This window comes from Amphiprion ocellaris, chromosome 5 (assembly GCF_022539595.1).
Source record: "Amphiprion ocellaris isolate individual 3 ecotype Okinawa chromosome 5, ASM2253959v1, whole genome shotgun sequence".
Taxonomy (NCBI): Eukaryota; Metazoa; Chordata; class Actinopteri; family Pomacentridae; genus Amphiprion; species Amphiprion ocellaris.
The window spans coordinates 7,251,528-7,270,285 of NC_072770.1; the positions used below are offsets into that span (position 1 = coordinate 7,251,528).

Sequence of the window (18,758 nt, forward strand, 5' to 3'; positions counted from 1 at the left end):
ACTTTTGAACGGTAGTGTGGGTCCTGCTGTTGATAGCGCAGTGTCCCAAGACATCATGGTTTGTGATAGTTACTGCTCGCATGCATTGTACTACTCACACGGTCCCTCAAATTTTTGATCAGCACTTGTACTTTTCAAATAATAAATGTTTTCAATCTGTAATTAGTAGTTGGTTAAAATTTGAAAGTAACTTGTGCATCGTGCTAATTATATACGTTTACATAAAGAGAAGTCTTGAATTGCACTGCTGACCCAGCAGCTCTATCATCTCTACCAGCAAACAACACAGACTGATTCAGTATTACGTCAAAAATCTATTATTTTTGAAAATGATTTACCTGTGTTAGAAACAGAAGTTACATCATTGTTGGCAATGCACTCCAGTCCAGCAGTAGATGCAGTTTTGGACAGTTGTGTGCTGTCACTTTGTGATACACTGCTTGCTGTCCCACTGTCCTCCTTTCTTAGCAACTGGACAGGTGGGACACAGTCTGAGCTGACGCCTTTACTGTCTTCCTGAAGTTTCTCCTCATCTGCACTGTCGTCAAACACAAACTCTTCCCCTTGTTCCTCATCATCCTCCTCTTCATCCTCTTTTGGTGGTTGCTGCGACATCATAGTAGACATTATTGCTGAAAAAGAGTACAGCAGAAAAGGTTTTGTTACAAAATTATGTCTTCCAATTTGAGCTCAAACTGACACTTGAAAAAATTATTGATACACACACAAAAAAGGCAAGGCTAGTCAGAGCTTTAGAGGGTAATCTTTTGTGGTATTAAAGAGACTGTATAATGAAGTTAGGTTACTGTTTGATCTTTCTTTGGGGGTTTCAAAACTTGCTCAATTACAATTCAAAAGCTGATAAAAGATTGTGATCATACTATAAACAGTCGTTTTTCTGAATCCCATAAGAAGCTGCACTTAATATGAACCAATGTTAAATATGTTGCTTTTACTCCTGCCCATTTAATGGGAGTTATTTAGATAAAGGCACAAAGGCAAATGGAGATTGGGGGATTGGAATGTTCTCTTATCTTTGTAAACATGTCAAAGCCGCTTAATGAAACAGCCACATGTAAAATATAATTGAGATAAAAATCAATGTTGGACTAAACAGTACTGAAATGTAAACCCTGCAGTGTGTTTACAGGAAAAGCTTCTTCAGTAGACTATTTTTCTTGCAGTTTCATGAAGACTCATAGACAGAGCGACTTTTTAAAAACTGTTTGACAACATACGGCAATAAAACTGAAGCAATGTGCACATTAGACAACTATATATTTCAGACACACAGAGAGAAAGAAACAGTACAATCCCAGTGCTATAAGCATAACATATGGCCATTAGAGACAGTTAAATCAAAGTCTGAGGAAGCTTAGTGGCAGATTAATTAAGATATCACCACATGCCCAGTGGAAACGTGTGCCCCCAGTTATCTAAGAGGCTGATTTCATCTGGTCATTTTAGAAATTAATTTAAAAAAAAGAAAAGATCAATACAAGCATACACTGAATGCAAAGACATAATATGTTTTCCTGTGCAGCCATGGTACCTCCTCAACAAATAGCTTGATATCTGAATTGTCAGTTGTAGTCATGGAAATTAGACTTGCCGTTAGCATATTTTGAAAATTAAATGGAAATTTTCCATAACACACATTTCCCTCAAGGTTTTAAGTTGCTGCACACGATTATTTCATTATTTCACAAAGGGGGGATTTTCTGTGACATGCAGGCTCTGTTTCTGCACGTTAGTGTACCACTCCTGAACCCAGCATCTGCTTTGCATTTTGATTAGCCCTTAAACTGCTTCCAGTGCTGGAACACTGTTGGGCCTGATAGGGCAGTTTGTCAGGCTTCTTTGAGAAAATGACAACATGGAGTGGAGGCAGCTGAACATGGGATTGCTGTGCGGGTAAAACGGCCCTGAAACACACTGCTTGTGGATTGTGAAAATCACTGGTCATTTTTATTTAACCTGAAAAGAAGGGTTGTCATAATGTCTGTTACGGCTCCCATTATCTTTTACTACTCGCTGACATCTCAATTTGGGCACGATGTTTGTTTGCGCCATGGTTTAGGAATAATGATGGCTGTGAATCCTCAATTATCACCAAATGTGTTCAAAGGACAGGCTCAGTATTTTTCGAGTCTCTTAAAACATAGGATCCCCACATGAACACTGATACCAGTGTTGCTTCTCTGCATATTCCTCTTGTTCTGGTTAGGAAGGCCTTATTCAGACTGCCAGCCCAAATATGTTCATCCAGATAGTTTCCACATTGATTTTACAAAGTCTGGACATCAAAAAGCCTCGTGAATTTTTGCAAATCAGCTCCAGTCCACATTTGGAGGTGCTCTGAAATGCAATTTCAAACGAATTTCTACAAATGCATCTCAGTCTGGCCGCTCAAATTGGATTTCAAAGTGTCTTTTGTGTCACTCACAATGCGACACATAACCACATGAAATTCATGCTGCTAACTAGCACAGCACTACACAGGACAACTGGTATGTAGAAAGACATCAAAATTAATTGTTCAGTGGCACTTTCGAAGACCATCCTAGAGACACAAAACCAGAAGGAATCTACTAAACCAAGATAAATATTGACACCTATGATGTCTGGAGACACAAATCCAATCTGATCATATGCAACGAACATGGAAGACAGTCGGTCCTAAAGACCTGATTTGAGAAACAAATTTGATTTATCTGTAATGTGAACAATGCTTAAGAGATCCATTGTTCATGCATTTCTTATGTAGTCAAGTAGGGAGGACATCAGACAGCGTTCTGTGTAAGTTGTCTGAAGGTAATATGAGAGAGTGGAGAGTACATTCGACAAATGAAGCGGGTGTGTCCCCAAGTTAGTGTTGTAGTACTCTATTTGTATCAATCCATTTCTAGTCCAGGAACAGGGCTGGTGGAAACATCAGGAAAATCCCTATTGAAAAGTCAATCACTTTGGAAGGATAGCCTCATAACTTGTCCAACTGAAACTGCTGAAGCACTGTGTTACTTTCAAATAAAGTTTGAATTAATTTTTGCACAAATTGAGAACTGGAAATTTTGGTCCCTGTCCTTTAATGAGCAGTATGAACAGGAGCAATGGTTACTGTATATAAAACATGTGTTCATTACAACCAACTGACTAGAACAACAGAAATGTCTAACAAGGAGCACAACGCTTTCTTGAGGAATCAGTTCTCTGCTTGTTTACAGCTACAGTATGCCAGTGCAGCCTTTGGACCCAGCTTCCTCCTCTGTACCACAAACACAGTTTCTCCATTCGGCCCACTCATTGGTCAAATCAACAATGACTCTTTTGTGGAGGGAAAACTTTTGTCCTTCAGAAAGCATTGTTTCTGTATTCGTCACTGGAATACTGGTAAGCTCACAGGTCATTTGGGCCGAGGCTGCGCAGTTAATGGTGTGGTTCACACAAACTTGTAAAAAATTGAGAACTTGTCTGAAGAAAGTAGCACAATTCTCCAAATGCTCTAAAACATGCAGTGTAAAGTGTAATTGATAACTGCTGTGACTATACTTCGACACTGAAGCCACGCTGACTGAACAATCATTCTCGATTGTTGACTGAGGTGAAGTGGATTGAGCCAACATAAGAGCGATCTAAGGGATGTAATTGATATTTTTTACTTTCTTACAAATCAGCGGAATAGCCTTGAACAAAACTTCTGCTGCTAATATATTTCTTTGCTTAAAACACCTTCCTCAGAATTCAAACGACAGGTATCCTGGGCAACTTTCTTTGACAGAAGGCATTTGGACAAGCCATTAAACAGACTCCAGCTTAGAAAAATAAAAAGCCCCAGGAGTGGTGCTGTGTGAAAGCTATTCTTGAGGGAAAAATAAGATACATCACAGAATAGAGATGAAACCAACTCCTACACACCCTGCCCCTGACCTACATAGAACTCTGAAAAACTCCCTCACTGTGTACCAAATGTGGTAATGAGCAGAGGGATGCTGTATGCATATAGGCAGAAAAGTGAGAGATGTGTCACACTTTCATGAATGATCTGTACCATGCCAGGGCACGCATTTGCAGTGCACCTTCTGAGCAGAAACCTCAAAGGTTATATTGTCTAGTTTTAAATGTGGGAGTTCTAGGATTTGCATATTTAGCGATGTTTTGTTCTCCTTTATTTCCTTTCCATTCAAAGTGTGCAGTCTTTGATTACTGACTTGGATCTTGGAAGTACTTGGCATCTGATTTATGTTGCCTGATTCCATCTCAGCTCCCCATTGTACGCCACTTTATTTCACAAAGCAGTAAGGACACGTAATCTTCTTTAAAAATGAAATTAAATGACAGGGTTTAAAAACTGAAAGGAAAAAAAGAGTTTCCCAACCAGTAAGTAACTGCATTCAAAGCTTTCAGTTGGGATTTTGCAAATCTGCTGGGCTGCTTATTTAGTTCAAGCCACTGAGTTACAGAAAGCTGTGTTTGACCGACTGCAAACAAACCTCACAGCCATTGGTCAGTGACAGGGGGGTATATCAATAGACAATGGCAGAGAACAGCAGCTGCTGATGACTGAATAAACAGCATTGGGAAATCTAACAGAAAGTCACAGAGAACATCGCAAGTTTAGGGGTCTCCTTTACAGAAAGTGGCACACAAACGCTCAACATGACAACGAGAGACTCGCGGACCGCTGACAACAACAAACAGTGCTAGGCAGAGACAATTCTGCCTCTGACACTTCTTACTTCTGCGGTTTCCCTGTGGACTTCCTATCAAGAGATACGAATGTGACTTGGCCAATTTAGTAACTGCAAAGAGTTCCTTGAGAACAGACGGAATACGTCTTTCTTTGGCTGTCAAAAGACATAACAATCTGAGTGGGAGACTGTTCACAGACATTTGTGGATTTCATGGATTCGCTTAAACATAACGTTCACCCTACCAAAAATTTCTGAATACAGAGAAAGATAAGCCTATTGCATTATATATTTTGAATGTTATGAAATTTTTAAATTTCACTTTAAATGAATTTCAGTGAGTTGTGTGCCAAAGGCCATGTGGAAAATCGCATCACAGTGTAAATATGATATGCACATTTGAGATATTTTATTCCCACTTTCCCTCAGGTCTGCTGTCACGTTGCTGCTGTTAAGTCATGCAGGGATGTATTATTCATTCAGAAACCAGTTTGGCCTTTATATGCCCTCTGCAGCAGAAAGCCACTCCAGTTCTGTGAGTCCACGACAGCAGTGATATGCCGGTGATGTCACATTAATCAAGGACACAATGAGAGTAACCTCTACCTCCCATCTGCTGTTTGTGTTCACAGCACAACAGTGTAGTTTACAAATGTGTGCTGTACTGTACAAACACTGGGCAGAGATAAGCATGTCCTGAATGTGTTGACCAGACAATGTTTCATTTATGATGAGGAATTTTTAATAATTTTGACACAATTTTTCTGCATATGACACTATAATTACAACAAGAAAAGCGCTCAGAGAGCGCAGTACTCCGCCAAGGCTGTGCAGTCATTGTATCATTTACCAACGGCTGAAATCTTGAAAAAATTTGTGGCCGAAGTCACGGCACTACAGAATGTGGCCGTTTAATATAGATGTACCTACAAACAAAATGACCTTGTGCTGAGCGCAGGCGTGTGTTATGCATGTGTATGATATGTATGGATACCGAATCGTGTGACCTAAATATGTAGAGGCTCAGGTATGGGAAATGAACAAGCAGAAAGTGGTACTGTTTACAATGCTTTATTTACACACGAAGAACACTTAGGACTACAAAACCCAACTAGGAACAGGAACTGGAAAAGTAACCTACTCTAGCGGGGAACAGAGCTAGACAGCCTCTAGTGGCTCAGAGGACTATAACTAATACAAAGAAACAGAAATTAAATAAACCCAATACTGGTAACACCAGGGCAGGAATACAACTCCCCCCCCCCCCCCCCCCCCCCCCCCCAAAAAAAAAAAAAACCTGGTTTACCGTAACCTGTACAGAGAGCCCAGACTAACGTACGCATATTAGTTCCCATAAACAAACTCATAGTCTGGTGACGCTAGGGCTAAAGACTTAGCTGACTAAACAGGTGGAATGCTCGACTGGGGCAGGGGTTCCTCTCCATCCACTCCTACAGCGAATGCTCCAGTCCCGACACACAGCATGGAGGAAGGTGTCCAGCAGCAGAGCAGATGGTAATGCGTCTTGGGAGGAACGGAGAGTCTTTTCAGCTCGGACAGGGTTTTATCCTTCCAGAGGGCAAGGCGGAATCCACGGAGGAACGAAGGCCAGGAAAATCAGGATGGATCCAGCAGAGCCTGATGATCACAAGCAGGCGAGAGTCAGCTTTGTAGGTCGAGGACAGTCCGGCATCAAATGACGAGTGGTGACGGTTCTTAAAGCTGAGCCGGAATCAAGCCGCTGGCTCCCACCTGCACACGACCTGCTGATTACAAATATGACACACCTGCCGCCAGACCAGAGCTGCAACCAACCTGGAGGAGAGAGAGAAAGCAGGGCCGGAGGAGGAGAGAGCACTGCCACAGCCCACAGCATTAAGCTGTGCCTATGACAATGTGATCGTCAGAAGGCAGCGACGTAGTGTTCACTTGTAGTCATGGTTACAGTGACGCTGTGTCGCTATCTCGCAATGATACAGAAATCTTTGTCAAATCCGTGGATCCAGACTATAAGCGACATCACTGCCAAAATCTAATCACTTGGTCCTTGTGTCATTTCTGACCTTCCCTGAAAATTTCATCCAAATCTGTTTGTCCGTTTTTGAGTAATGTTGCTAACAGACAGACAGACGGACAAACGCACACCAATTGTCACATAACTCCTCTGTCCCTTGGCGGAGTAATGAAAATATGTAACACAATGTGACTATATCTGCACAGGCTTACTCTGGACTACTCAATTTCACACTCTTTGCTTCTCACACCTTTTATTTTCATCTACACTGCTTTCCAAAAGATTGTTATTGCAACATTTTACATGCTATTAGAGTTCCTCCATGCATCAACCAGCTCAACAATCCATCACTGGGTGCAGGCAGTTACACAGACATATGTAGGAAAGGATAAGTTCAATAAGCGCTGCAGTCCCTCCTGACAGCTATTAGAAATGAATGAGCGTAATGAGCTACTCAAAGGACAGCAGGGACGTTTTGATTGATGTCTTATTAATCACGTTACTATTCAAGTATAAGAAAAATATTGCAACAAGCGTCATCTTTTGAACAATAGTAGAACCATTTAGCAATGCACTCCTAGAGAGTTGGCAGACTCACAAGAAAGGGACTCAAACACATTTTCAAAGCCAATGCTGGAGAGGCCAATATGGCACAACTTTTTGGTCAAGTTCCAAAGAACAATGGTTGCTATACTTGCCATAATGTAAAGGTTTTCCAAGTGGGGCTCACCTCCCCAGGGATGGTAGGGGGAGTTGAAGGGAAGGTTGCTGAGGGAGATGCATGAGGTGAAGATACTATGTGAAGTGAAAAGAACAGGTGCATGCCATTGTTCTCAATAACACCAGGAAGTGAGTTATTGTACTTGGGCCTGATGCTCTGACAGGCTTTTCAGCAGTCAGTAGTGGAAGCTGAAGCTGTGACACCCAGTTCACTGAAGCCATTAAAATACATCCTTACAGTCCAGAAGCTGCAGCTTGTTTCAACGATTACACTCCTTTTTGCAATCATGCCTTGGTCAAACCTGAACACAGACATGATACACATATTTTTTAATTCAGTGTAATACCATCGCCAATGTAGAAAAAATGATGTACTCCTATATAGAATATAGAAAAAAAAATGTACTCTTAGAAACTGCCATCACAAGTTTCTCCAGTATCAGAGAAGTAGATGTCTGTAGATTTATATGCACACTGCAGATAGAAAGTACTAAAAATGAACTCAACATAAATGGTACCAATTTCCCACAATGGAAACATACGAGGATACTTCAAAAAGATTCTGGCCTCACCAGAAAACGTTCCAGGTTTCTGTATAATTTTTCAACATAGTCTCCTATGCACTTGTCCACTGATGTTCAAGCTTCATTATCCCTTCATCTTGGCCTTCCAGATACTCCTCAACTGCATTGGTTGACTTCATCGTCACTCTGAAAATGACGACCACGCAAGTTTGATTTCAGCTTGGGAAACAGAAGTCAGATGGTGCAAGTCGGGTGTGTAACATTCATGGGACAACAGTTACAAATTGCATTTGGCTGCTTCTGCTACCTGTGTTGTATAGATGGACACACTGTTCTGGAGCAACAGCAGCCAGCTCAAAGTTTTCTTCTCCTTTTTTCATTAATTGCTTAAAACACTTGGGTTTGGCTTACAGTGATGTAAGGCTTTATAGTATACAGTTATGAAAAAATACAGTACACTCACTGTTTCCAGTTAAGGCCGAGAAAAGCAACCTCCTATATGAAATAAAACCAAAAAAAGCACTCAGAGAGTCCAGTACACCACCAAGGCTGCTCAGTCGTTGTATGATTACCGATGGATGAAATCTTTTAAAAGTTTGTGGTCCACAGCAGTGGATTTGTTGTAGGATCGCAATCACGTGATCGTCAGCAGACAGCTGACGTAGTGTTCACTTGTCATAGTTACAGTGACGCCGTGGCGCTATCTCGCAATGATACGGAAATCTTTAACAAATGCGTGGATCCAGACTATAAGCCGCATCACTGCCAAAATATAATCAATCGGTCCTTGTGTCATTTTCAACCTTTCCTGTACATTTCATCGAAATCTTTCAGTCAGTTTTTGAGTAATGTTGCTAACAGACGGTCAGACAAACGGCAATCTTCACATAACTACGTCGCATTCCTTGGCGGAATAACAAGCATAACAGAGGATGTTGGGGAGACCTGGAAAACTCCTGCCCAAAAGTAACCAACTCTTCCTTCCCGGTACATGCCCATGCCTTTCAAACTTGACACTAACTTCAGACTCTGAGGTTCTAAGCCCAACTTGAAATGTCACTGTGTTAACTTCCATTGATCCACAGAAGAATCCTACAACAATATTCACACACTAAGTAATCCCCATGATTCATGAAGCTACGTTTATGTGTGAAATCAGAGGAATCCCCCTTTATTACACTTGACTATATTTTTTCTGCTATTTTTCCGATTAACAGTAACCAGTTTTGTTTTTGTTTTTTAAAATCAGTGTTTTAATTACTGTTAAATAATCTCCACTCTCACTGAAGTTCAGTGGATGCTCATGGCTCAGAAACGAGGAAATCCCTCAGCAAGTTGAAATACTTTGCACAAAATCACTTGAAGTTCCTCTTAGGGTTTGTATGATGATGCTGTATGATGGGTTTTATCGATTTGTTCTTTGACAACATGAAAGATCGCAAAAACTAAGAACAGACCATCAAAATTGAGTAGAAATCATTCCCTTTTCCCCTTTAAAGCCTCTGAATGAACTTTTCTGTGAGTAGATATTAGCTTCCTCTATCTAATTCAGCCTGATCTAGCTTCAGGACGACTATCACTACAAGAAGCAACTGGTGCAGTACAACAGTAGTTACATGAACAACATGCATGCAGATCTAAAATATTAGATGTAAACATAAAGGTTCAGTGACCAAGCTCTTGGATTCCCACAGTCTGCCGTTGCCTTTGGCAACAGCTTTGTTATTGAGTGTGTGTTTTAGATGTTTGCTATTGTGCAGCTTAAGGTAAAAAGGCAAACTTTGTCTATCAGTGCACAACAGGGGCGGCTGCTTCTTTGATGTGTCTGTCAAATCCGTCATCATCTATGAAAATATACTCCTGAATGAAAGTGTTCAGTTGTTCTTAGAGAAAGCTCACGCTGTGCTTTTCATATCCGCTGATATTAAATCTTCCTACAGTTCTTTGTAGGCCCAGACACTGGATATCAGGTGATGGTTATGGGTTACCAGTGTGGTTGAGTTGGTTTGGCCTTGGAGTCTGTAATCAGCAGAGCTTTCAGGAAATAAGACAAATCATGTTTGGGTGGCAATGGTGATGTGAGAAAAAAAAGCTAGAGATAAACTTTCAACTTATAAACATCCCTAAATTATCTATTATTATCTAACGCTCCCAGAGGAACGTAGTCAGTGTGACAGAGAGTCTACCAGTAAACATTTGGAAGGTGTGTCACCACTATCAAATGACTGATTGTGTAGCTGATCACCAAGGCCTTGCATGCGTACATATGATTGCATGACCGCAGTGGGTGAATGTGTGGCACAAGGAAGAGCTCCCAGTGATAGTGAAGTCTTTGTGGTTGTTTCAAAGCATGCATGCATGGATTGTTAATGTATGTTGGAAGTACTGGACAGTGACTAAGGAGAAAAAAATCTGATACAGTGGAGTTCCTTAAAAAAAAGGGCTCTTGGACATCCGGCAAGTGAGGCTGAAACAGTGCCCTAGCTCAAAATGCAAATTAGTTGGTCAGAGGTCCTTTAGCTACCCCCCCTTCACCCCTCTCCTCCCTGTGTCCCCCTCTCTGTTCTGCTGAGAGTATAGAGGCAGCGTGAAATCCATCCTGGGAGGGGCTATTATACTCCGGGAAGCAACCGTCAAACTGAAATTGTGTAGGCCAGGCCCAGGCCAGGGAATCTCTTTTTATAGCCCAAGGCACTGGAAGAGCTGTGCGGTGCTGCTGAAAAACAGCCGGCCAGAGGTGTGGGTTCTGGGATAAGCCACCAATCCCTCACTCATCCTTCCTGGTGTCTGTCTCAGGAACTGCTGTTATCATAACAAGGCCTCACGCTCTGTATCCCTGCCGGCTCTCTGAGGCAGGCTCAGGTTTAATCGTCCATGATGGTGTGTACTCTGCCAAAGGGCCACATGGGTCGTCCTCATCCTCAGCTCTCCTCCACATTTCCTTGTCCACTCAGCTGCCCCTGTAGCTGTCAGACTGAGAGAGGGAGGCATAGAGAGGCACAGACCAGCACACCCACCCCCCAACTCCTCTCCATCAATAGCCCTCTTGGACAAAGCTGCTGTCTTTGCAACATGCTAACCATGCTGAGAGTGTGGAGGGAGGGAGGGAGAGGAGCGACAGAATGGAGGAAGGAAAGAGAGAGAGTGTTTGCAGGGCAACAAATATATACGCCTCTCACCTCCTTGTCCTCAGTAGTGTGTCCTCCGAGAAGCTTCAGGCGCTCTCTGGTAACCCTTTAATCCTGGTAACCTCCCATAAACTGAGCTTTTACCACACTGCTGGGTCCAGCTCACTCATCTTTATAGCGTCCTGCGAGGGCTGGAAGTGGCTGAACACAGATTGGAATTCTCCTGTGCTGTTTACTTTCCCACAAGTTCTCCCCTTGCACCGTGAGCACTGGCAGCTCTGGATGAGGTAACCCTCTCTGTTCCCTCCCCCTTTCTCTCTGCCTCTCTCGGCTGTCTGGTTCTGTTCCTCCCTCTATCTCCCTTCTCTGTCCCTCTCTTTTTTAGATGCCCCCCCTACCCCTCAGCCCGTACGATCTCATTCTGTCCTTTCTTTGGCTTTTTCCCTCCCTCCTTCTTCTCTCCAGACCCCTGCTGCTGCCCAGACAGCAGCACAAAGCAGGCTGAGGGCTCTCAATAGCAGCTGGCCAATAGCAGAGCGACAAAGTCGAGGCTGCAGCCAATGAGAAGCCTCGGGGCTTGCTTTTGCACCAATCAGGGGAGATATTTAGAAAAAGTGGGCTGGACAACAGGGAACTGGGGCAATGCCGTCTCACAGCACTTCCGCATGGGATGACGGTGTCTGTTCACAGACTGAACTGGAGTCAGTTTTATGAAATTCGTATGATTGGCTGAGATTTAAGAAAGAAATAACGATTTTTATGAGCTGAAGACATTGAAGTAAGCTCCTGAATAAATAAAATAGATGTGAAATATTTGAACTGATTTCAACTGGCAAAATAGTAATTTGCAAGAGTATTTAAAAATAAAATGTAAAAAAAAAAACAACAAAAAAAAAACGTGGCTGTTGTATTAAGCCTTAATTTGATTATTTATTTCAGGATATGTAAAAAATATCATTGCTTTTCTGCAATAAATGTCTTCTTTTTTAATTCAACCTCTATTAAATAAGGAAGACATGGTCACAAAAGTAGTTAAAATATAAAATACACATAAATGCATACCGTTAATGTACAAAATTCCTACATACCACCTGAAGACATGACTTAAGAGACATAATAGTGTCCACCGTTGTTGTGAGGGAGAAACTGTGCACCACAGACATTGAACTCTTGGCTGAAACATTCCACAGTCATCCCCATCCCCAAGTAGAGTACAACCAAAGTACTTAATGACTTCAGACCTGTGGCTCGCACCTCCCTTGTGATGAAGGCAATGGAGAGAATTGTGAAACAACATGTCATCGGAGTAGCTAACTCACAGATTGACCCTCTCCAATTTGCATATCATTCGAGCAGAGGTGTTGATGATGCCAAAATATTCATTCTGGACACTCTTCACATTCACCTGGAACTCCCGAACACTTCAGCAAGACTCCTGTTTGCCGACTTCGCCTCGGCATTTAACACCTTCCAGCCTCACATTCTGGCTCACAAACTCTCCTCCCGCTTCCACCTGGATGATCAGCTCATCCTTTTTAACCCACAGATCGCAGAGAGTGCAGGTCAATAAAACCTTCTCTGATCTACTACACACCTCCACTGGTTCTCCTCAGGGCTGTGTCCTCTCTCCACTACTCTTCATCCTTTACATGGATGACTGCAGATCCACACAGCCCAATTCCCACCTGGTCAAATATGCAGACGACACAGTCCTCCTGTCTCTGCTGTCAGGACCTTCTCAGTCCCACAGCTCAGTCCTCCAGGAGTTTGTGGACTGGTGTGATGACTCTTGTCTGGAGCTGAATGTTTAAAAAAAAACAAGGAGATGGTGGTGACTTTTTCCAACAAGAAGATGGCGCTGGCTACAGCTGTCACCCCACCATCCATGGGATGCCTGTTGAGCTTGTGGAGGAGTACAAATATCTGGGTACCATCTTTGACAGCCAGCTGAAATTTTCCTCTAACACAGAGGAGATTATCAGGAAATGTCACCAGAGGCAGTATCTCCTAAGGAAGCTCAACTCTTTTGGAGTAAATAAGAACATTCTCCAGGCATTCTATTACTCCTTCATAGAGAGCACATCACCTTCTCCATCACCTGCTGGTTCTACTCCATCAGCCTCCAGAACAGAAACCGCCTGCAGAGGACTGTCACTGTCTGTTCAAAAATCATAGGACTGCCTCTCAGAACTCTGTCTGCAGTGTATGAACAGTTAACATGTAGACTGACAAACCGGATCATCCGTGACCCCTCACATGCTCTCTTCTCTGCATTTGAGTGGCTTCCTTCTGGTCAACGGCTTCGCTGCCCTGCATGCAGGACACAGAGGAAAAGGGCTACCTTTGTACCCAGGGCCGTCCAACTCCTCAACTCATGAACCATAACATCTCCACCCTTCCACCCCCTACCACCACCACCGACGGATTTTTAATGGAATATCTGCGTAGGGGTACAGAGGAACATTTCCAGCAACCATCACTCCTGTGTTCTAATGCTACATTGTGTTAGCTAATGGTGTTGAAAGGCTAATTGATGATTAGAAAATCCTTGTGCAGTTATGTTAGCAAATGAATAAAAGCGTGAGTTTTCATGGAAAACATGAAATTGTCTGGGTGACCCCAAACTTTTGAACGGTAGTGTATGTTTACATACACTTGTACCTAGCATATATCTTTTTGCACTATAAGCATCACGTTTAGCAATCTGCAATATTCAGAAATGCAACATCAGTTAAGCTACTGTTTTTATATTGATTTTAATAGACCAAATAAGCTATCTTTTTTTAAAAAATAAATAAAAACTATATCACTGTTTTCACTGGTTGCAATTTGTTTTTTTGGGAGGTTTTCTTTTTGTACTATTACGTTTACATCATATTTGCATATACTTAATGTATTATTTTTAACTGTTTTCTGAGGACTGCTGCTTAAGTTTGAAAGACAATCAATTAATTGTATTCTATTTTACATTTTAAAATGAGCATGTTTTGAAAGTAAAATCTTTTGTCCTTTTGCCATATGCTTGTCAGTTGTTTGTTCTGTTTATGTTGTAGGTGCCTGTAGGGTTCACTTGAGCTCAGTGTTTCCAACATATAAGGCATTGTAATACTGCTTTAGTTTTTTTTCTTTAACATTGATTTTTGCATCTCACAACTCACACACACTACCTCGAACCTCATGCACATCCTATTGGTTTTACTGACCCTTAGGCTCCATGAGTTTAAGTATCCTTAGTTTGTTCAATAAGTTACTTTATGTTGCTGTGGCAAATGGTGCATCTCCCATCTTTACCATAGCTCTGTGAGCAAGTTCTAACAAATAAATAGTGGAGTAAAAATTACAGTAATTCCCTCAGGAAATTTAGTGGAGTCCTATATAAAAGAGTGGAATGGATGTATGGCATTTTAGAAAATGAAAATTGTCAAATAAAATGTAAGTTTATGCAGTAATAAATGCAAAGGTTGTGTACTCATGGTGCTTTTAAACTGTCTTTAACTCTTCTATGACTCTGTGAATAGCTTGTCTGCTATTTTTGTCTCTTACTGACGACATCAGTGTTTCTTTTTCAGCCTCTAATCATATTTACACTTCTGCAGGTTCATGCAGATTGTGCTGAGCTGGAAGGCACTGCGCAATGAACACAAGGTAACATATGAGGTCAAGAATGTTAATTAAATGTGAAGCCCTTCTCAACTCAGTTCAATTATTCACGCTTCCTCATTTGTCTTCCAACTGACTACAGGGGAAGAAATAATCACACCATGTTACTGTTGTTCAGAAGATTTATTAAAACACATTGAACAAATACACAGAATACAAATAAAAAGATAACAATTCACTTTTTTTCCATTCAGTTGCTATACAGCACAAATATCAGAATCATAACACAGCTTGGCACTCATTGTCTGTAAATGCTAGATACATTACCACCTCCCAAAAGTGAACCGTCATATCAAACGCTTCACATGCTGTGCATTCACTGCAACAAAGGTGCCTTTTATCAGGGTCTTTTGGTAGCTTTTGAAGCCATGTTAATAAGCATGTACATACACTGTTAACATATTTATAATATTAGACTGAAGCCTTTTTTAAACAGATATTACATTCATACTGACTTCAGTTTGATTGCATTTCATTGGAGTATAGTGTTTTTGACGTCATCTCGTGATCGTTGCTCCAGAGGGAAAAAGATGTGATTTTGATTGAATGAGCACATACGGTGCACAGAGCAGTTCTATGGCAACACCATCCAGTAGACATTCATCTTTTTTTTCCAGTTTAATACAAAAATCTATATGACATGGACTTAGCTCTGAAAAATCTTTCAAGTATTTACATGTTTCTGAGGTTCTATCTGTCAACCAACCATGTCATGGTCAAGTAGCTGATGGCATGAACAGAAACACAGTAAACAAAACAGCACTGATCAACGTTAACGAAGAGTAGCACAAAACTGATATGATCAAGGTTCTTCTTGTGGTGCTTTCCAAAGGGCGATGTTTTAGGGGTGAGTTAGAGTTTTAGCGTGTAGAGGAAGGTTGGGCAGAGAGGCTGTAGTTACGCAATCTTGGTAAATGAAAACAGGTTCAGAAGAGAGCACCTCCGGGCAATCATTTGAATTGGCAAAAAGAGAGTAAGAAAATACACTCACCAACTTTGTACAACACTACCTCTTCACTTTAGATTAGTCAATCACAATTGTCATCCCAACAACTTCAAATAAGTGCTGTGGCAATGGCGACAATAATACAAACAGGTAATTCCACGGGTCTTTGGAAAAAGAAAAAAACATGTCAATAAAGATTTGCACTTTGAGTTCAAACATTTCAGCAATGCCTTCATAGAAAAGGAAATACAGTAAGGTTGATTTTATAAAAGATTGTTTTACTTAGTGGACAGTCACTTTAGCACATCATAACTGTAGATGGAATGGACTAGATATGCCATTCTACCAAACTAACAGCAGGTAAAGCAACAGGTGAAAACACACGCTCTTGAAAGAACCAAAGCACAAATGAGGAAGCTGAAAGTGAAGACATCATCTAAGAGTAATGCTGTGCAACATTGGTCCTTAAAAGCTGATATACAGAGAATATTCCTTCAAATGTAGGTTGGGACTGTGACACCACCATCCACAGCCTTCATCTCTGTGGAGGAAATGCACTGCATCTAAGAACAAATCATTCTGGATTATCTTCTTTAATGGCACCAAGTGACCAAATACATCAGATTTTTACCTTAACATAAAGAGAAGCAAACAAAAGCTCAGTTTGCGTCAAATATTACACTTAAGGTGACTTTGCACCATAAGCACATAAGTTCTTATTTAGTCCTAAGAGTTAAAAGGGAACTGGGGAAGTCCCTGGGATATAAGAGGAACAAAAGCCACCCTCCATTCAGGACTCTGGTCTCAGAGTGAACACTGAAGCCCTGTATGTGGACCAGATGAGTTCTGTTTATAGTCAAGTCCCACTGGTCATGACCCTAGGGTTAAGCTCTACAGCCACTACTAACATTCAAATATAGAAAGGATCACAAATATTGTACCGTACACAGAAATACTCAGTCTTCTCTAAAATGCATTAAAAAGCGTTTGTGTCACTCCTGGCGTTTCTTCTGCTCAACACCAAGCCTTCTTCTGATTTCATCCATGTATGTCTACATATTTTCACTATCATTAGACTTATGTGAGGTAAAATAAACAGCAGTCTCTGAGTATATACAGTACAAGAGGCCAACCTTCAACTAGGTGCTGCAGTCAAGTGTCGCTGCATGTTTGGCAGAAATGACTTCTTCCAAGTTACCAGCAGGTGGCAGTCTTTAGAGGATTCAGACAGACTGCATCCAGCTACTGCATACATGATAATAGTCTTTGCTTTGCTTTCAAATCAATATTTTATCCACTGGTTACAACATGAATGACAAAAACACATATTCGGGTAAAGTAATGATATTGGCCCTCAAAAAATCAATCCCCTGTCAAACTATGACTGAGGACATCCTCCATTTCTCTCGTCTTCACAAGGAACAATCTCCGGAGCGGCACAGTCACAGTGTACAGTGAGTAGGCAAATGGATAAAAGCAACAAGGCGCACGCAGAGTGAAAAACGTCGAGGCTGGCACGAACAAAACAAACATTCCGAGAATTAGAATGAGCTCCAATCAAGAGCATCAGAAACTCACTAAGTCGCTTGAGTTTTGTATTGTAGTGCAGGGCAGAAAAAAATCCTCTCTCAGAAGCTGCTCAATTTTCCCTCCAAATCCGTAGCTTTCACATCGCAGGTAAACAAAAACATATATCTGCTGAAATGACTTCTACAGGATCCTCGAAAGATAAAAGTGCAATTCTTAAGATAGATACATTTGCATTAATAAAAAGTTAATCGCCTTATCCGTAGACAGCAGACAGCATGATTTGGGAGATTTTGGAGCCAGGAAAGGAGCAGGAGACAGAGGAAGATGTGGTTAAGAAATGGGCAGCAGTCATCCATACAGATTCCATCCCTGGGAGTTTCTAATCTCGGGTCAGTGTTACAGAGCTAGTCTAGTCCTCAATACAGATGACATCACTTGGTTTGCCAGACTTGAGGTCAGGCGTCGCCACGTCTCTCAAGGAGTCAAGTGACTTCTTGTCCAGATGGCTTGTAGGGGGAGGGGGGCCGTTAGATGACACTGAAGGAGGAAGAGATCTAATGTTTAGTGGCTCACTGTAACAATATCAGTATGAATGTTGACACTTTATGAGCATATTATGGTCAGCATTATGCCAGATGTTTGACACAGTGGTTTACAAACAGAACAAACACAGTAAGTTTGAAATGCACATTATTTTTAAAAAACAAATTTGTCAAGATGACACCAAAAAAATATAAAAACAGAAAGAATTGTCAGATTTTCCCATTTTCATTTCAAAATCCCCCCCCCCCCCCAAAAAAAAAAAAAAAAAAATATCAGGCATTAATAATTAAGCCAGATTCTGGGGAAAAAAAATGAAAAATTGGTGCTTTTCGGCATGACTGTTAAGTCATTAGTGACCCAGCTGTGACCAACAATCCCAAGACAAAAATGGAGATATTTGGCTGAACTGCATGCTGAGTTTGCACAGAGCAGATAGAAGACATGGATAGAAAGAAACTAAAAATGTAACTAGTAAAATATCTATAGTACATAGAGCCACCATATTTCCTAGTAGTGGACATGCTGACTCTAGGTTTATTCAGATGTTGTAAATCAAATAAATGAAATTTTTCTTTTTTTAAAAATGTATGTTACATGTACACTAAATTTCAAAAGTTTGTGGTCACCCAGGCAATTTCATGTTTTCAGTGAAAACTCACACTTTTATTCATGTACTAACACAATTGCACAAGTGGTACCCTACTAATCCTAACCCACTAACCCTAACCTAACCCAAAATGTTCCTCTGTACCCATATGTAGATATTTCATTAAAATCAGCTGTTTTCATCTAGAATAGTCATTTACCACATTAACAATGTCTAGACTGTATTTCTGATCAATCATCACTTTATCTTCATTGAAAAAAAAATGTGGACATTACAGACATTTCTAAGTGACCCCAAATTTTTGAACGGTAGTGTGCATATGTAATTCTCCATACTACACATTTCTGAGTTCTCTCTACTTCTAGTCATGGTTGTGCTCGTTCCATTCCACAGAGTTG

At 41.1% G+C, this 18,758-nt stretch overlaps 2 protein-coding genes across 5 annotated transcripts in view; both read right to left on the reverse strand.

The window, feature by feature from the left end:
* The window catches only part of arhgef10la (Rho guanine nucleotide exchange factor (GEF) 10-like a), a 135,567-nt gene extending 124,028 nt beyond the window's left edge, over positions 1 to 11,539 (reverse strand). For both annotated transcript variants that reach the window (XM_055010495.1, XM_055010494.1), the window contains exons 1-2: positions 11,126 to 11,539; positions 339 to 632 (exon numbers count right to left, since the gene is read on the reverse strand). In XM_055010495.1, coding sequence (XP_054866470.1) covers positions 339 to 627 — 289 coding nt within the window. In that variant the 5' untranslated portion in view covers positions 628 to 632; positions 11,126 to 11,539. The remainder of the gene's footprint in view (positions 1 to 338; positions 633 to 11,125) is intronic.
* A 3,303-nt stretch (positions 11,540 to 14,842) lies between these two features.
* chd5 (chromodomain helicase DNA binding protein 5) overlaps positions 14,843 to 18,758 on the reverse strand; it is a 51,688-nt gene continuing 47,772 nt past the window's right edge. For all 3 annotated transcript variants that reach the window (XM_023291620.3, XM_023291619.3, XM_023291621.3), the window contains exon 40: positions 14,843 to 17,747. In XM_023291620.3, coding sequence (XP_023147388.1) covers positions 17,620 to 17,747 — 128 coding nt within the window. In that variant the 3' untranslated portion in view covers positions 14,843 to 17,619. The remainder of the gene's footprint in view (positions 17,748 to 18,758) is intronic.